Source organism: Myotis brandtii, unplaced genomic scaffold (assembly GCF_000412655.1).
Source record: "Myotis brandtii unplaced genomic scaffold, ASM41265v1 scaffold1606, whole genome shotgun sequence".
In the NCBI taxonomy this organism is placed as follows: Eukaryota; Metazoa; Chordata; class Mammalia; order Chiroptera; family Vespertilionidae; genus Myotis; species Myotis brandtii.
In genome coordinates this window covers 299,833-316,472 of record NW_005355862.1, presented here as the reverse complement: position 1 = coordinate 316,472, position 16,640 = coordinate 299,833, and the positions used below count along the sequence as shown (strand labels likewise).

Sequence of the window (16,640 nt, the reverse complement as noted above, 5' to 3'; positions counted from 1 at the left end):
GGGTTTAGGGTTTTTTGTTTGTTCCCCCTCCCCCCCCGCCCATTATCCTACCAGTCTTATTTCTACATGTTTACATCAACTGCTCCAACTCACACGCTGACTCCCTTCCACGGACCATCCTCGTGGCTCCCCATGAATGGCTCACTTCCTCTTCCCAGGCTGTGCACATCTGAACTGTCCAATACTTAGAAGTGTGACCGCAAGCACCCGCAGCCTGCTGGGGACTAGAGGTAGCCTGGGGCATCCTTCCTTCATGTGGCTACACGGACAAAATTCCTGAAACATGGCCCAGTGGGCTTTTGCAAACTGTTTGAGAAGCTCTCCCACACCACTGGCTGGATTCATTCTTTCACGCAACAATGTTTATTGAGCATCTACTGTCTACCAGGTTCTGGGAGTTTGAGAACACATCAGTGAACAGAGCATTCAACAACATTGTTTCCTGGGTCTAGAGTTGTGTGTTTGTTGCCCCCCCCCCCCCCCCCCCCCCCCGCCCATTATCCTACCAGTCTTATTCCTACATGTTTACATCGATTGCTCCAACTCACATGCTGACTCCCTTCCATGGACCATCCTAGTGGCTCCCTGTGAATGGCTCACTTCCTCTCCCTGGGCTGTGCACATCTGAACTGTCTGATACTTAGAAGTGTGACCGCAAGCACCCACAGTCTGCTGGGGACTAGAGGTAGCCTGGGGCATCCTTCACGTGGCTGCATGAGCTCCAGCACCCACTGTTGGGGTAGAGTCCCTCCTGTCTCTACAGCCTGGACTTCTCAGCCAGCATTTTCAACCAGATATTCTCCTGCATTTTCTATAGTTCCTGTGACCTCCCAGCCTCCGGCTGCCTCCCAAAGTGACTTTGGTTATAAATGGGCATATGTTTTGAATGATCTTCCCATAACCCGATTTCCCCAACAATTTTCAAAACGGGAATTTTTTTCCAGGAACGTTTCTATCACAGTATAGCAGAAATACCTCTACTTAAACATATTATGGTCGGGGTAATTTTTATTTTTCCTTTTGAATGTGAAAGCACTCTATTTATTTAAAAGGAAAAACAAACTACATAAAAGTGTATCAGGTTAAAAAAATGGAGGAGATACCCCAGGCCACCCAATTTTATCTCCTTCCAAATGGAGTGTTAATTTCCACTCCCGCCGGTGGCCTGCGCGAGCCCCTGCGGTAGCTGTTGGAATCCCGCATCAGAGTTACTTGCAACGATAAAGAAAAATGAGGCTGACACTTTCCTCCTCAACGTGTCACCAAATCACTTCCTCAGGCTTCTCACTCTTGAGAATTCAGACATTTTTGCATGAAATAAGACTTTTCATCATTTTTTCTCCAGAGACAGAACGCTCCTTTCATAAACTGAGCTGTTTGTTCAAAGGGTTGAGAGAGAAAGAGAGCGCCAGGCCTCGTAAGGGTCTCTCTGAAACATGACGTTGTTGCCACTTCCTCCTGAACAAGCTTCTAAAAGCACAGCCAGAGCGCTGGGCTGCAGACACATCCATGGTCAGGTCGTGAGTGATTCAAAGTGGTGGCTCTTTCCCAAGTGTTTTTCCTAGATTACATTCTTATTCTATTAAATATTATCTCTTTACTATCGGTCCAGTGCATGGATTAGTGAATGTTGAAAGAAAATTAATTAGAATTCCTGGGGTGGCGCCGTGGCTCGAAGGGCATCTGCAGAGTAGGGGAGGGGATGGGGGAAGAAAAAGAAAGCTCACACTCGGGTCTTCCTGCTCATGGTGCTGGCTCCAGTGCAGGGACTAATGCAGGCAGTCCTGGGTGGTGGCTGGCGGGGCGGGACTGGGCAAGACAGACCAGACACGCCCTGGAGCCAACCCGCAGTTCCTCGTGGCCTGCGCGAGCCCCTGCGGTAGCTGTTGGAATCCCGCGTCAGAGTTACTTGCAACAATAAAGAAAAATGGGGCTGACACTTTCCTCTTCAACGTGTCACCAAATCACTTCCTCAGGCTTCTCACCCTTGAGAATTCAGACATTTTTGCATGAAATAAGACTTTTCATCATTTTTTCTCCAGAGACAGAACGCTCCTTTCATAAACTGAGCTGTTTGTTCAAAGGGTTGAGAGAGAAAGAGAGCGCCAGGCCTCGTAAGGGTCTCTCTGAAACATGACGTTGTTGCCACTTCCTCCTGAACAAGCTTCTAAAAGCACAGCCAGAGCGCTGGGCTGCAGACACATCCATGGTCAGGTCGTGAGTGATTCAAAGTGGTGGCTCTTTCCCAAGTGTTTTTCCTAGATTACATTCTTATTCTATTAAATATTATCTCTTTACTATCGGTCCAGTGCATGGATTAGTGAATGTTGAAAGAAAATTAATTAGAATTCCTGGGATGGCACTCTGGCTCAAAGGGCGTCTGCAGAGTAGGGGGCGTTGGGGGGGACGAAAAAGAAAGCTCACACTCAGGTCTTCCGGCTCACGGTGCTGGCTCTGGTGCAGGGACTAATGCAGGCAGTCCGGGGTGGTGGCTGGCGGGGCGGGACTGGGCAAGACAGGCCAGACACACTCTGGAGCCAACCCGCAGTTCCTCCTTGGGGTGGTGCACTTGGGGTGATGCTGTGGCTCGAAAGGCAAGGTGTCTGCGGAGTGAGCGGGGTCCCTCCGGCAGGTGGGGTCCCTTGGCCTGGCCACAGGGATCGGGCCGAAATCTCTAACATCCCCTCAGGGGTCCCAGAGTTCGAGGGCACTCTGCAATGATGCTGCCATACAGGGTGTGGAACGCAAATGCAAGGGTGCAGTAAACCAGATTTGGGACAAACAGTGCCCCAGCAACATCTCTGAAACATGACGTTGTTGCCACTTCCTCCTGAACAAGCTTCTAAAAGCACAGCCAGAGCGCTGGGCTGCAGACACATCCATGGTCAGGTCGTGAGTGATTCAAAGTGGTGGCTCTTTCCCAAGTGTTTTTCCTAGATTACATTCTTATTCTAATAAATATTATCTCTTTACAAGTGGCCCAGTGCATGGATTAGTGAATGTTGAAAGAAAATTAATTAGAATTCCTGGGGTGGCGCCGTGGCTCGAAGGGCATCTGCAGAGTAGGGGAGGGGATGGGGGAAGAAAAAGAAAGCTCACACTCGGGTCTTCCTGCTCATGGTGCTGGCTCCAGTGCAGGGACTAATGCAGGCAGTCCTGGGTGGTGGCTGGCGGGGCGGGACTGGGCAAGACAGGCCAGACACACTCTGGAGCCAACCCGCAGTTCCTCCTTGGGGTGGTGCACTTGGGGTGATGCTGTGGCTCGAAAGGCAAGGTGTCTGCGGAGTGAGCGGGGTCCCTCCGGCAGGTGGGGTCCCTTGGCCTGGCCACAGGGATCGGGCCGAAATCTCTAACATCCCCTCAGGGGTCCCAGAGTTCGAGGGCACTCTGCAATGATGCTGCCATACAGGGTGTGGAACGCAAATGCAAGGGTGCAGTAAACCAGATTTGGGACAAACAGTGCCCCAGCAACAACATAACCCACCGCTGAAGGTGGAATCACCCAGCCCCCACGAGGAATCGGGCTCCCTCCTCTCTAGTTCTGGGTTTGTCACGTCACCGAGAACCACTGCTGCCAAGGCACCGCAGTTCAGCAGCACCTGCATTGAGCGTCTGCCCCCTGGTGGTCAGTGCACATCATAGGTACCGGCTGGTCTAAGGGTCAGATGGTCCTTTAGCTTTTTATATATATACCAGAGGCCTGATGCATGAAATTTGTGCAAGAGTAGGCCTTCCTTCCCCCGGCTGCCGGCACGGGCTTCCCTCTGGCACCCGGGACCCAGGCTTCTGCCGGCACCCGGGACCAGGGCTTCCCTCACAGTACAGATATTATACCTGGAACTACCATGCTGATGACTCATGATAAGCAGGGTGTTTTCTTTAAAAAATCTTCAAATGGGTATTGCAATTAATAGTAATAATAATGATATCCCCATTTGTTTCTGTACCCGGTCTGTGCTGGGCAAATGCTAAGCAGGTCCATCTCCCGGAGCGCTCCCCCAGCCCAGGTGGTTTCTCAAGTGAGCACTGATGGATTTCTCCTGAGCAGTGGTGTGCAGGGACGCAACATGCAGGCCTCAGGCAAGGTGTCTGCGGAGTGAGCGGGGTCCCTCCGGCAGGTGGGGTCCCTTGGCCTGGCCACGGGGATCGGGCCGAAATCAGCTTTCTAACATCCCCTGAGGGGTCCTGGAGTTCGAGGGCAGTCTGCAATGATGCCGTACAGGGTGTAGAACGCAAACACAAGGGTGCAGTAAACCAGATTTGGGACAAACAGTGCCCCAGCAACAACATAACCCACCGCTGAAGGTGGAATCACCCAGCCCCCACGAGGAATCGGGCTCCCTCCTCTCTAGTTCTGGGTTTGTCACGTCACCGAGAACCACTGCTGCCAAGGCACCGCAGTTCAGCAGCACCTGCATTGAGCGTCTGCCCCCTGGTGGTCAGTGCACATCATAGGTACCGGCTGGTCTAAGGGTCAGATGGTCCTTTAGCTTTTTATGTATATACCAGAGGCCCAATGCATGAAATTTGTGCAAGAGTAGGCCTTCCTTCCCCCGGCTGCCGGCACCGGCTTCCCTCTGGCACCCGGGACCCAGGCTTCTGCCGGCACCTGGGACCAGGGCTTCCCTCACAGTGCAGATATTATACCTGAACTACCATGCTGATGACTCATGATAAGCAGGGTGTTTTCTTTAAAAAATCTTCAAATGGGTATTGCAATTAATAGTAATAATAATGATATCCCCATTTGTTTCTGTACCCGGTCTGTGCTGGGCAAATGCTAAGCAGGTCCATCTCCCGGAGCGCTCCCCCAACCCAGGTGGTTTCTCAAGTGAGCACTGATGGATTTCTCCTGAGCAGTGGTGTGCAGGGACACAACACGCAGGCCTCCCTTTTCATTGACTAAATCTGCCTTCCTCTGGTTCGCAGTGGCCACACATCCAGTGTGTGTGCGTGTGCGTACGCGTTGACCAGGTGCTGAGCGATGGAGACCTGAGTCGCCTCCAGGGGTCTGGAGGTCAGGTCTCTGTGTTCCCGCAGGCAGTCAGGTCCCTCTCAGCCACATCGCTGACACCCCCAGTGCCCCAGCAACAACATAACCCACCGCTGAAGGTGGAATCACCCAGCCCCACGAGGAATCGGGCTCCCTCCTCTCTGGTTTTGGGTTAGTCACGTCACCGAGAACCACTGCTGCCAAGGCACCGCAGTTCAGCAGCACCTGCATTGAGCGTCTGCCCCCTGGTGGTCAGTGCGCATCATAGGTACCGGCTGGTCTGACGGTCAGATGGTCCTTTAGCTTTTTATATATATACCAGAGGCCTGATGCATGAAATTTGTGCAAGAGTAGGCCTTCCTTCCCCCGGCTGCCGGCACGGGCTTCCCTCTGGCACCCGGGACCCAGGCTTCTGCCGGCACCTGGGACCAGGGCTTCCCTCACAGTGCAGATATTATACCTGAACTACCATGCTGATGACTCATGATAAGCAGGGTGTTTTCTTTAAAAAATCTTCAAATGGGTATTGCAATTAATAGTAATAATAATGATATCCCCATTTGTTTCTGTACCCGGTCTGTGCTGGGCAAATGCTAAGCAGGTCCATCTCCCGGAGCGCTCCCCCAGCCCAGGTGGTTTCTCAAGTGAGCACTGATGGATTTCTCCTGAGCAGTGGTGTGCAGGGACACAACACGCAGGCCTCCCTTTTCATTGACTAAATCTGCCTTCCTCTGGTTCGCAGTGGCCACGCATCCAGTGTGTGTGCGTGTGCGTACGTGCTGACCAGGTGCTGAGCGATGGAGACGTGAGTCACCTCCAGGGGTCTGGAGGTCAGGCCTCTGCATTCCCGTGGGCGGTCAGGTCCCTCTCAGTCACGTTGCTGACACCCCTGTTCTTGCCTTGACAGCTGCAGATGAAGATGAGCGAGCGGGCCGCCTCGCTGAGCACCATGGTGCCCCTGCCCCGCAGCGCCTACTGGCAGCACATCACCCGGCAGCACAGCACGGGCCAGCTCTACCGCCTGCAGGGTGAGTGCGGGCAACTGCCTGGGAACTGTGGTGGGAGCCTGTGTGCGGGAGCCTGTGTGTGGGAGCCCGTGTGCTGTGGAAACCTGTGTGCAGGAGCCTGAGTGCGGGAGGGAGAGGGCGGGAGCCTGTGTGCGGGAGCCGGTGTGTGGGAGGGAGACTGTGCAGGTGGGAGGACCGTGGTGGCCGAGGGTGCCAGCACGGGCAGCCCTGCTGAGGGCGCTCTGCTCCACTCACTGCTGCTGGGTGCCAGGCTGGTTAGTCCCTTCCTCCGGTGCCAGGGCCCATCAGGGCCTCACTCCCGAGGCACCATGTCTGCCACAATGTCTGGGGGAAACTGTTCACAGTGCAGAGATTGAGCCAGAGGCTGTGGCTGAGCAGTGTGCACGTCCACAGGTGCCAGGGGGTCCGGTGGGTTGAGCACAGACAGCGCCCGCATTCCTGGGGAACCTGCTGGAAGCTTAGATCTCTGGGCCCCTCCCAGACCCGAGGAGTCAGGGACTCTGAGGATGGAGACCATCCCCGGTTAACAAGCCTCCAGGTGGCTCTCAGCTTAGGAACCTGCTGGAGGGCGGAGTCCTGGGTGCGGACTCTGCTGCACCTCTAAGAAGATCCTGAGGCGCCCCTCTTCTAAAGCTGGGGTCTCCGAACCAGGTGACGGAGGGCCCCACAGGAGCTTTTAGAAATCCTACGTCAGCGTTTTCTCACTCCTTCAGATGCAGCTTTTTGTTGATGGTCAGTAAGAACAGCTGTGCATGTACAATTTGTGAATAGAGAGGCCTGGGTAGCCTGATGGAGAACTTCTCTGATGCAAGAGGCCAGAACCCAGAGGGCACATGCTAGACGGCGCCTCGCTCAGAGGAGGCGCTTGCCGAGCCCCTCAGTTCCACAATGAATGGTGACCTCGGGGAACAGTGGGCTCAGGTCAAGTGCCTGCTCCCCGAGCCTGGTCACCGGCCGCCCCCAGCCCCTCCCGCTGGCCATTCCTCCCCAGGGGCTCTTCTGGGTCCCTCTCCAGGGCTCCCAGACTTTATCATCACCAGCGCTGGCATCTCTGGTGACGTGACTCACAGGAGCGGACAAGGGCACTCGCTCTCCTATTGTCCTTATCAGTTTCCACTTCCTATGCATTGTGGGCCTCTTGGCTCGCAGCCAGCTCCTGCAGGAGGCAGTCGTGCCCAGGCGGACAGGGGAGCCGGGCCTTCCTTCGCCTTCATCTTGTTCTTCCATCGCCTGGCATGGAGCAGCCGTGTGTGATGTGAAGAGGACACCGAGGCGGTTGCATTTTAGTCCTTATGACTTTAGTCTGTCACTAGCAGGGAGCACGGTACCTGGTAGACGCTCAAAAACACCACTGAGTGCTGTGTGCGTGAGCGAGCGGCTGCATTGCTAAACAACTGACAGATGCACTAGAGGCCAGAACCCAGAGGGCATGCGCTAGACGGCCCCTCGCTTAGAGGAGGCACTTGCCGAGCCCCACAGTTCCACAATGAGTGGTGACCTCGGGGAACAATGGGCTCAGGTCAAGTGCCTGCTCCCCGAGCCTGGTCACCGGCCGCCCCCAGCCCCTCCCGCTGGCCATTCCTCCCCAGGGGCTCTTCTGGGTCCCTCTCCAGGGCTCCCAGACTTTATCATCACCAGCGCTGGCATCTCTGGTGACGTGACTCACAGGAGCGGACAAGGGCGCTCACTCTCCTATTGCCCTTATCGGTTTCCACTTCGTATGCATTGTGGGCCTCTGGCTCGCGGCCAGCTGCTGCAGGAGGCAGTCGTGCCCAGGCGGCAGGGGAGCCGGGCCTTTCTTCACCTTCATCACTTGTTCTCCCATCACCTGGCACGGAGCAGCCGTGTGTGATGTGAAAAGGGCACCGAGGCGGTTGCATTTTAGTCCTTATGCCTTTAGTCTCTGTCACTAGCAGGGAGCACGGTACCTGGTAGACGCTCAAAAACACCACCGAGTGCTGTGTGCATGAGCGAGCGGCTGCATTGCTAAACAACTGACAGATGCACTCACCTGCTAGGATCACACGCAGAGTCGGGCGAGGTCGGGTTGTCACAACTGCCATCTGCTCTGTATCATCTTCAGAGACGCTTCAATGTCTGAGTTCCATCATCTCAGCATTACCCTATATGTGCCACTTACACTATATATTCAGTTTTGTTCAGTCTCATCTACTTAAATACATCTATTTTTAAGTGTATTTCATTGTCTTTTAAGCTGTTATAACAATTATATTTTTCCAATATGCAATAAGATAAAGCATATGAACTTATACTCACATAAACCTATTGAATGGCTGTATAGCCTGACTTTCTACATATACCTACACAATCTTTACACAAAGGAAACATCTTCTTAGATTCCAGGTGTCTGGAATGCAAAAGGAAGTGGAGAACCAAGGTGATGTAGGCGTCACAGAGAGGAAATTGAGGAATTGCCTTAAGTCCTGAGATACAGCATGCATGCATCATTTCCCTAGAACACTGTGTCTGCAAAGATGCCCTGAGAGGGAGGGATCACTTAAGTAAGTTGCAGTTTCTGAATTTATTAGCCAATATCCCAGAGTTCCGAAATCCTCGGGACAATCTGGACAGAAAATGTTGTATGAAGAGCACGCTCACTTTCCGATCTCTGGCTAATCCAACTATTCTTAACCAACGTAAGTGCACATTCCTGAGCAATCATTTCAGGTGAAGGGTCTTCTCAGGTTTCTGAATGTATAATAATATAATAATATTTTTTAAAATCTTTTTTAAATTGAAGGAGGATGTTTTAGGTACTGTAAGCATATGGCTTATGTGCACCCAGGGTATCTATGACTACCCCCACAGGGTTTACATCTGGATACATCTGTTTGGCAGCAAACAGTCAACAGTTTTTTAACAACAACAACAATACAATTTGCAAACATACCTGCATGCACAGAGCCGCCTTTGGTGGTTGGGAGGCCCATGCATAGCAGACAGGTCCGGGGTGACCCTCAAAGACTCGTAATCCACGAATTCCAAGACGAGAGAAGTGGCGGCATCCCTTGTGGCCTGTGGAATGGAGCCGAGATGCAAACCATCACGGCTGAGAAAGAAGTGCACACTCTTCCAGGAGCTCCCGGCGTTGTTTGTGTCAAAGATACAGGCCACAAACCAACCAGCGTCGCACAGGGAAGTCCGGGTTTCATCCCTGTCCAGTTAGGTTTATGTTTTAGTATCCTTTCACCCATCACTCAAAAGTAATGAGCTATTACTGTAAAATCAGGTTCAAGTTCATGGGTCCAGACGTTTCAAAGGAGCACAGTGGTCGCGCTTACAGAACAGGCATTTGGAGAGAGGGGTGGCTCTGCTTCTGGTGGAGGCAGTGGGGAGAGGGAGAGTAAGTGCCTGGGATCCTGCAGAGACGATGCTTGTCCGGCTCTGTGGCGACAACTGCAGGGCTCTGGAGACCATAATGAAAACTTTTACTGTTGGCTTTTTTGCTGCAGACGGTGCTCTTCACTGAACATACAGCTTTTTATTAGAATCCTTACCTTTCTCCTGTGTTGTCTGCCCAGCAACACTCCCTGAAATTGCCTCTGATCTCGGGCTGCTCCTGTGTGTGAGGGCAGTGCGGGACTTGCCTCACAAGTGTGTGTTCGCTGTGGGTGTGGTATTGGTTATTTCACCCACTGATTCGTTTTCACACACTTCTGCTACTTGTGTAGGAATTCGCATAAATGTATTTCACGTTGCTATTTAATTTGTACCCATGTTTACTGAGGTAGCTCCTCACCTGTGTGTTCTATGTAGATTTGACCCTTTTATTTTACCTTGTGGATTGCTCTTTAGTTGCCGGTATTCCTGGAGACAGTGTCAATGTGTGGCCTGTGTTGTATGGGACACAATTTACCAGTAACTCGTTCCCTTATAAAAATATTGTCCATTGCCCTGGGCACATAGCTCAGTTGGTTAGAGTGTTGTCCTGATACCCCAAAGTTACAGGTTACATCCCTGGTCAGGGCACATACAAGAATCAACCAGTGAATGCATAGATAAGTGGAACAACAAATCTCTCTTCCTCTCTCTCTAAAATTAAAAAAAATACATATATTGTTCACAGACTATCTAAAATTATCTTGGTTATCAGGGATGGCAATTTCCATGGCAAATAAATGGAATTAAGTTTATCTATTTTCCAGTTATACCATTTGCCTTATTCACCCCTGGAAAAAATTAGTGACATCATGAATTAGAGAAATTAGAAAAAGTTAATGACATTATGGCTCTGTGTGTGCCACATGGTAAAATTGCATGGTACATAGTTCCTTCTTGTTTTACTGGTATTTATGAGTTGTAATTTCTCTGGCTGGTGTAATCTTGGAGATTATACTAACCCTTATGGGGGAATTTATCTGATTTGAGAAATTTTTCATTTCCTCCCTAAATCTAGTCCTTCGGCGCCACCTTCTGGCTGACCTTGGAATTGTCTCTTTATTATTACTGTTTCTGTTACATTCCACACACAGTAAGATGTATTTAATCCACTATCACACCTTCTCTCATCCCATTTTCCAGGGCCCATGTAGAAATTCTCTTCTACGTTTAGGAATATACAGAATCAACATGTCAAGGAGGTGTATCAGGAAACTGCACTCAGGAGGTTCTTTTAGGAATGCATTGCACAACGTAACACAGACTCGTTTTTTACCAGTTGTGTTCCGTGTCGTCTTCACCCTCCCCCCTAGCAGTACTGATGCCCAATAAGTTTGGGGGACATGCTACATGTTCATTCTCTTTTCCAAGATTCAGCATGCAGGTCAGCATTTTCAAGGCTCTGCGATGTCTTGCAGTAAAGAATCTGTTTAGCCTTGTTTAAAGCAGAGATGTGCAAATTTATTGAGCATGAAGCCCCTCTTTCCTTTTTTACATAAGCAAACATTAGCATATCCACCAGTGAAGGGCCAGGTTTGTTCCTTACAATGGAGACAAGACATACTCCATGAGTATCTTTATGAAAGCAACCCTTTCTCGAAGACCTACTGTGTTGCATGAGGCATTTAAGACACGTGATCTAATTTCATCCTTAAAAAAGCCCCTGAGAGTATGTTATTCCCACTAGTAGGGAAGAACCTGAAAATTAGAAGCGTTACTAATGTGTCCGAGATTCCCAATCTAGTAAGTAGTTGAGGTTTTCACCTCTCTATGCATTCACTCACTCACTCATTTATCTAGTCAGTAAGTGTTTATTGAGCACCTCCTTTGCGCCAAGCACTGAGCGAGGTGGTGGAGATACGCTGGGGCTACTAGATAGGTATGTTTCCACCCTCCTAGAGCGTATAGTCCAAAAAAGATCATTGCCAATAATTAAATATATTTAATTTCAAACTTGACACATGTCACTTTGAAAAGAAGGTGTTTGCAATAGAGAATAGTGAGGTGTAGCTGTTGATTTTGGGGGGAGGGGCGATGATAAAGGGACCTCTGTAGACCAGGTGGTCACAGGAGGCTGTGGCATTTATCCCAAGACCTGACGTCTGAGAAGAGCCATACTGAGGGTGAGGGAGCGTCGGGTTCCCCAGCAATGGCAGCAAGTGCAAAGGCCCTGAGACAGAAGCCAGCTGGGAGGCTCAAAGAGCAGAGAGCAGGCAGCATGGCTGGTGCATAGGGGCGCTAGCAGGCAGCCGGGTGCTGTTTGCTTCTCCCAGCGACAGTTCAAGTTGGCAAGAACAGGACTACCGTCTCTGTTTCAATGAAGGCAGAAACCCAGATGCTTGGAGTTCAAGTAGTTGCGCATGATCACATGACTAGTGAGTGGAAGGGGTGGCATGAACTCCAGGGTTCTGACACTAGTCCAGGCTACTTCTTTTACCAGGGGGCCTTGTCTGTGGGTAGACATTCTGCCACCATGGATGTCTGACAGGCATGTACATGCTATGGAAATAGCACCTCCACAGGACTGGCTGCACCACGTGGTTTACATATGTGTTGTAAGGACCATAGATTCTTGGAGTATGTGGCTGCTTTGGAGAAGTTGTTAACGTTGGGTTTCAATCAGTTCTAGCCCAGTTGCTGACATTGTGCGTGCAGCATTTAAGTCGGAAGACAGATTAAGACTTGAGCGATCGTGAGCAGATGACAGAGAAACCAGGCTCTGAAACTTGCCTGTCTATAGGCACCCGGGGCCACACCAAGAGGGTCAGGGCAGAAGGGGAGCGGCGGGCCCTGGTGAACCGCATGCCTCCTTTGCAAGGGGCAGCTGCGTCCCCTCTGGTCCGCCATGCTGTGCGCGGGGGCAGAATCCAGGCCAGCACCACCTTCCGTTCTCCAGCAGAGCAGGGAAATGAGCCCCTTCGTGGGAAGTCCACAGGGATATAAGCAGTGGCAAGCACATCCCAATGTGCCGTGACCTGTGCAGGACAGAGAGCGGGGCTGCGCCCAGGTGGGGCCCAGGGCAGTGCCAGCTTGTGACCGTTCCATGAACTGCGAAGAATGGAGAGAATCTTTCCATCCATTTCCTGGCTTTGAGCTAAGCACAGTGTTCACAGCAGCTGGAGAGACGCCGGGAGCCCACGGCAGAGGCCACAGGTGCTTTCAGTTCGGCTTGACCCCAGGTGGATGCCATCAGTTGCTGTCCTCGCAGACTCAGAGCCTACGGAGCTGCCGTTGACGGTACAGAGAGAGGCTTTGCAGCTGAGTGAGGACTTAGGAGTTGCGTTAATACTGTTGCATGCTGGCTGCTTCCTGTGGGAAACATTACCAGGCCTTTTCAAAGCCTGACCTGGATTCTTACTTGTAACCTCATGAATACCGTGCACTACCTATTGCATGTGTGTACGTGTGTAGGCAAAGGGAATAGAATCCGCATTCGTGATGGCTGGGAGGCTGGAAGAAGGGATGTAGGTTGTTTTAAAGTTCAAGGGTTCTGTACTAATCCCTGCTGCTGAGTGCCAGGGACCACCTGACTGGCTAGATAACTCTCTCCCGGTGCACACTTGAGGCATGGGGATACCGACTCCTTGATTTCTGTTTCCTTTTTGTTTGGGGGTTGCGACCTCACCGCTCAGCAGACCTGTGGTGTTTCCTTTCGTCCTGGACTGTCTCGGGCTTGGCATGAGGTCAGACGGAGGCAGGGCTGTTTGTGGTCATGAAATAAATGGGGAATGAGCAAGGGCCCCTGGGCTCCATCAATGTTCCTGTGTGGCCCAGGGCTTGAACAGAGCGTGGTTCTGAGAGTGACCGGGCGGGCAGCGTGCCCGTGGAGCTGCGGTCCTCTCTCTCCAGGATGGTGCAGGCTTGACCCCTGCCTCTGGCTCCCGGGAGTGCCCTGCTCCAGGCCAGGCTTGTTCTACTCAGGTTGACCTTTACCTGCGCACAGGGTGCATTTCTTGGCTCTGGGTAACCTTAACCAGCAGGTGGCAGTAAAACCTCTCGTTTTCTATGAAATCCAGTTATCTCTGCAGATATTGGCAAACTAGGGCTGGCTGGGAGGATTGCAGCTGCTCTCTGATTAGGAGAACAGAGGTGTATGGAACATCGACACCCACTCCTTCGATCCCTGGTAGTTGCGGCTGTCTTCGCACTATCGGCAGCAGAGTTGCTGTGAGACCAGTGCACAGCCTGTAAAATCTAAGCATGTAGCACCTGGGTCTGCATGGAAGAAGTTTGCCACGCCCCGATGTCGCAGAGGGCTGACCATGGCCTTCCGTGTTTAACTTCCTGACTTCTCATCTTTCTTGGTTGGAACCTCACCCTGAAATCATAAAGACCAAATGGGTTTTAAGAAGTCCTCCTGCCAAAACCGGTTTGGCTCAGTGGATAGAGCGTCAGCCTGCGGACTGAAAGGTCCCAGGTTCGATTCTGGTCAGGGGCATGTACTTGGGTTGTGGGCACATCCCCAGTAAGAGATGTGCAGGAGGCAGCTGATCGATGTTTCTCCCTCATCGATGTTTCTAACTCTCTATCTCTCTCTCTTCCTCTCTGTAAAAAATCAATAAAATAAATTAAAAAAAAAAGAAGTCCTCCTTTGCAACGAGTTTTCCTAGTTATAAGTATAAACTTGTCTTACTTCTGATCAGGTTTACAAAGAATGTCCTCTTCAAGTTTCCACAGTCCCATGATTCCGTCTCATTTTTCCTAAATACCCTGTGAGTTAATGAGAAAGAAAAATCGAGGAAAATAATCAGTTATCTGATTATAGCCCCAGGCAAAGGCCACATGCAAATGATATGTTAATGATGTAATCTCCCATGAGTCTTATTTGCAAATCACTGTGAGTGGGAACCGTGTTACTTACTTCTCTTCCATAGACACATGTTGCTAGCTAATCTGGAGGTGGGCTTTCTGGACACGTATGTAACCGCAGTTCTAACATTCTTTTTGGAAAAGATGTCGCCAGTCCTCTGAAGCTTCATCGGACAGAGACCTTCCCCGCCTACCGCCCCGAGCACTGACAGCGACTGCCCAGCACGTGAGTGACACGCGTGGGAGGCGTCCGCACGGATCCACCGGAGGTCACGGGACGGCGGCGAGAAGGATGAAGGAAGCTCCGGGTCCTGCCTAGTCGTGTGGTCACTGGGAAACTGCAATACTATCCTTGTCTTTCTTTCTCTCTTTCTTTCCCCTTGGTTCTTTCCTTTTGTAAAAAAAAAAAAATCAAGCCCCCTTAGCGTAATTGAAACATGCTCTACAGATACCGACTTCTTTTACAGCCGGAAAGAAAGGAGTCAACCCACACGTGATTTTCTATGGTCGATCCCTGTCCCCTGCACTTCTCAGTCCTTTTGTGGTCCTTGTGATTTCCCCTCTGCGTGTCAGGTGTGTCACAGTCGGCACTGACAATAAAATGCCCTCCGTTATTTGTTACCTGTGTGTCCTCGGTGCCTCGGTTACTCATACCTGGTGGGTCTGGTTAGCTACCGGCGACTGCATTTCATTATATCGCCAGTTAGTTTAAACCAGGGCTTCGGCTCACTCTTACTTATTCTGTTAAGGACCCTGGAGTGTTCTTTATGGGGTGAACATTTCTCACACAACTGTCCCTCTTGTCTTTTTCCAAGCCTTCATTTTGTTTGAAGTACCTTCGTCACCCGTTTCAAAATAAAAGTGCATTCTTCACCCTGAGCACGGTTGGGCATCACTCTCATTCATTAAACTGGTCAGAGCACCTGCCAGCTCAGGGCTGTGCTTGCTGGAGCCCTGGAGCCCGGGGACCTGTCTCCGCGGACCTTAACTGCAGAGAGTTCGACAAGGAAATAAGGTTGCCCTGACCATTCAGGGCGGCTGCTCCATGGGCCCCAGGGGCGACGCATTTCTAGAGGGAAGGCCTCACTTTTCCCCCAGGTTTTCCCACTGGAGAGTTGATTCTTGTGGGCGCCTCAGGCTGGAGAGAGAACAGCAGCTATCTGTCTCCTCTGTTCACAGTGTGGTTGCCAGATAAAATAGAGAACGCCCATTACATGGAGTTTCAGATACACAATGAGTAGTTTTTAGTCTAAGTGTGTTGCATGGGACATTATGTTTTTTAAGAGTGCTCGTGGCATCTCTCAAGGTCAAGTTGGCCTGGGTGGGCTGCACTTTCCCTTCTACAGCTGGCGTTCCTATTTCCCAGCCCTAGGGCGGTGCCTGGCTCAGCTCACACTTGAGAAATACACGTTGAATGAATGGATAGACGAATCACTTTCCATCCTAAGGATAGAGGTCTTTCTAAAGGAGGCAAATTAATAGTGATTATATATTTTCTCAGCACCAAGGCACAGGGCTAGGCCCTTCCAAAATGGTGATTTTTCACCAGAAAATACGATCTTGTATTTTCTAGGAAAAAAAATACAATTTTGCTAGTTTCAAGAAAGGGCCATAAAAAGGTTTCTTTTCTATTTTTTAATTGATGAGAGGGAGGGAGGGAGAGAGAGAGAGAGAGAGAGAGAGGAGACATTGATTTGCTATTCCACTCATTTATGCATTCATTGGTTGCTTCTTATGTGTGTCCTCACTGGGATTGCACGCACAACCTTGGTGTATCGGGAGGACACTCTAACCAACTGAGCTACCCAACCAGGGCAAAGATTATTTTCATTTGTGCTTTTTTCAAAAAGTACACAACTTCCCCAAATAGAGATTGACCCATGAAGCCCCAATGATTAAGGATATGGAAATGGTTTGGTGCCAATGGCTTGGCTGGAACGCATTTGTGTTTTAGCAACTTTCACATCATTTTGCTCCTCCTCCTCCTCCTAGGTGCATACCTATTCATCTTGCAAAGATGTGGTTCTGCACACACTTGATAATTCCCTCACTGTTCCTTTTCCTGGCTCTGCCTGGCTCTTCTTGTCTTCTAAAGCCGCCTCTTAAGAGGTCCTCCCCGAGTCCAGGGCCTTGGCAGCACACGTGGGGGATTAAGTTGAAGTAAATAAAGAAAATGGAATTAAAGAAATAATGATAATTTTAATGAAAGTCAGAATTGCCGAAGCAAGTCTAAAGCTAATGAATGTGTAAAGAAATGATGCTGAGTATGGTTAACTACAAGTCAAACCTCTTTCAGGACTTTAAAAAAAGAAACATATTCACACACACACACACACACACGCAGGCACACAAGAGTTGGGGTTCTATTAGATTATCCACATAGTGTCTATGTTCCGTTCAGTACTATTCCA

The 16,640-nt window shown here is 50.5% G+C and overlaps 1 protein-coding gene across 2 annotated transcripts in view; it reads left to right on the top strand.

The window, feature by feature from the left end:
* The window catches only part of DOK5 (docking protein 5), a 146,791-nt gene extending 131,941 nt beyond the window's left edge, over positions 1–14,850 (top strand). For both annotated transcript variants that reach the window (XM_014536324.1, XM_005862112.2), the window contains exons 7-8: positions 5,901–6,021; positions 14,374–14,850. In XM_014536324.1, coding sequence (XP_014391810.1) covers positions 5,901–6,021; positions 14,374–14,438 — 186 coding nt within the window. In that variant the 3' untranslated portion in view covers positions 14,439–14,850. The remainder of the gene's footprint in view (positions 1–5,900; positions 6,022–14,373) is intronic.
* Positions 14,851–16,640: the final 1,790 nt, after the last annotated feature.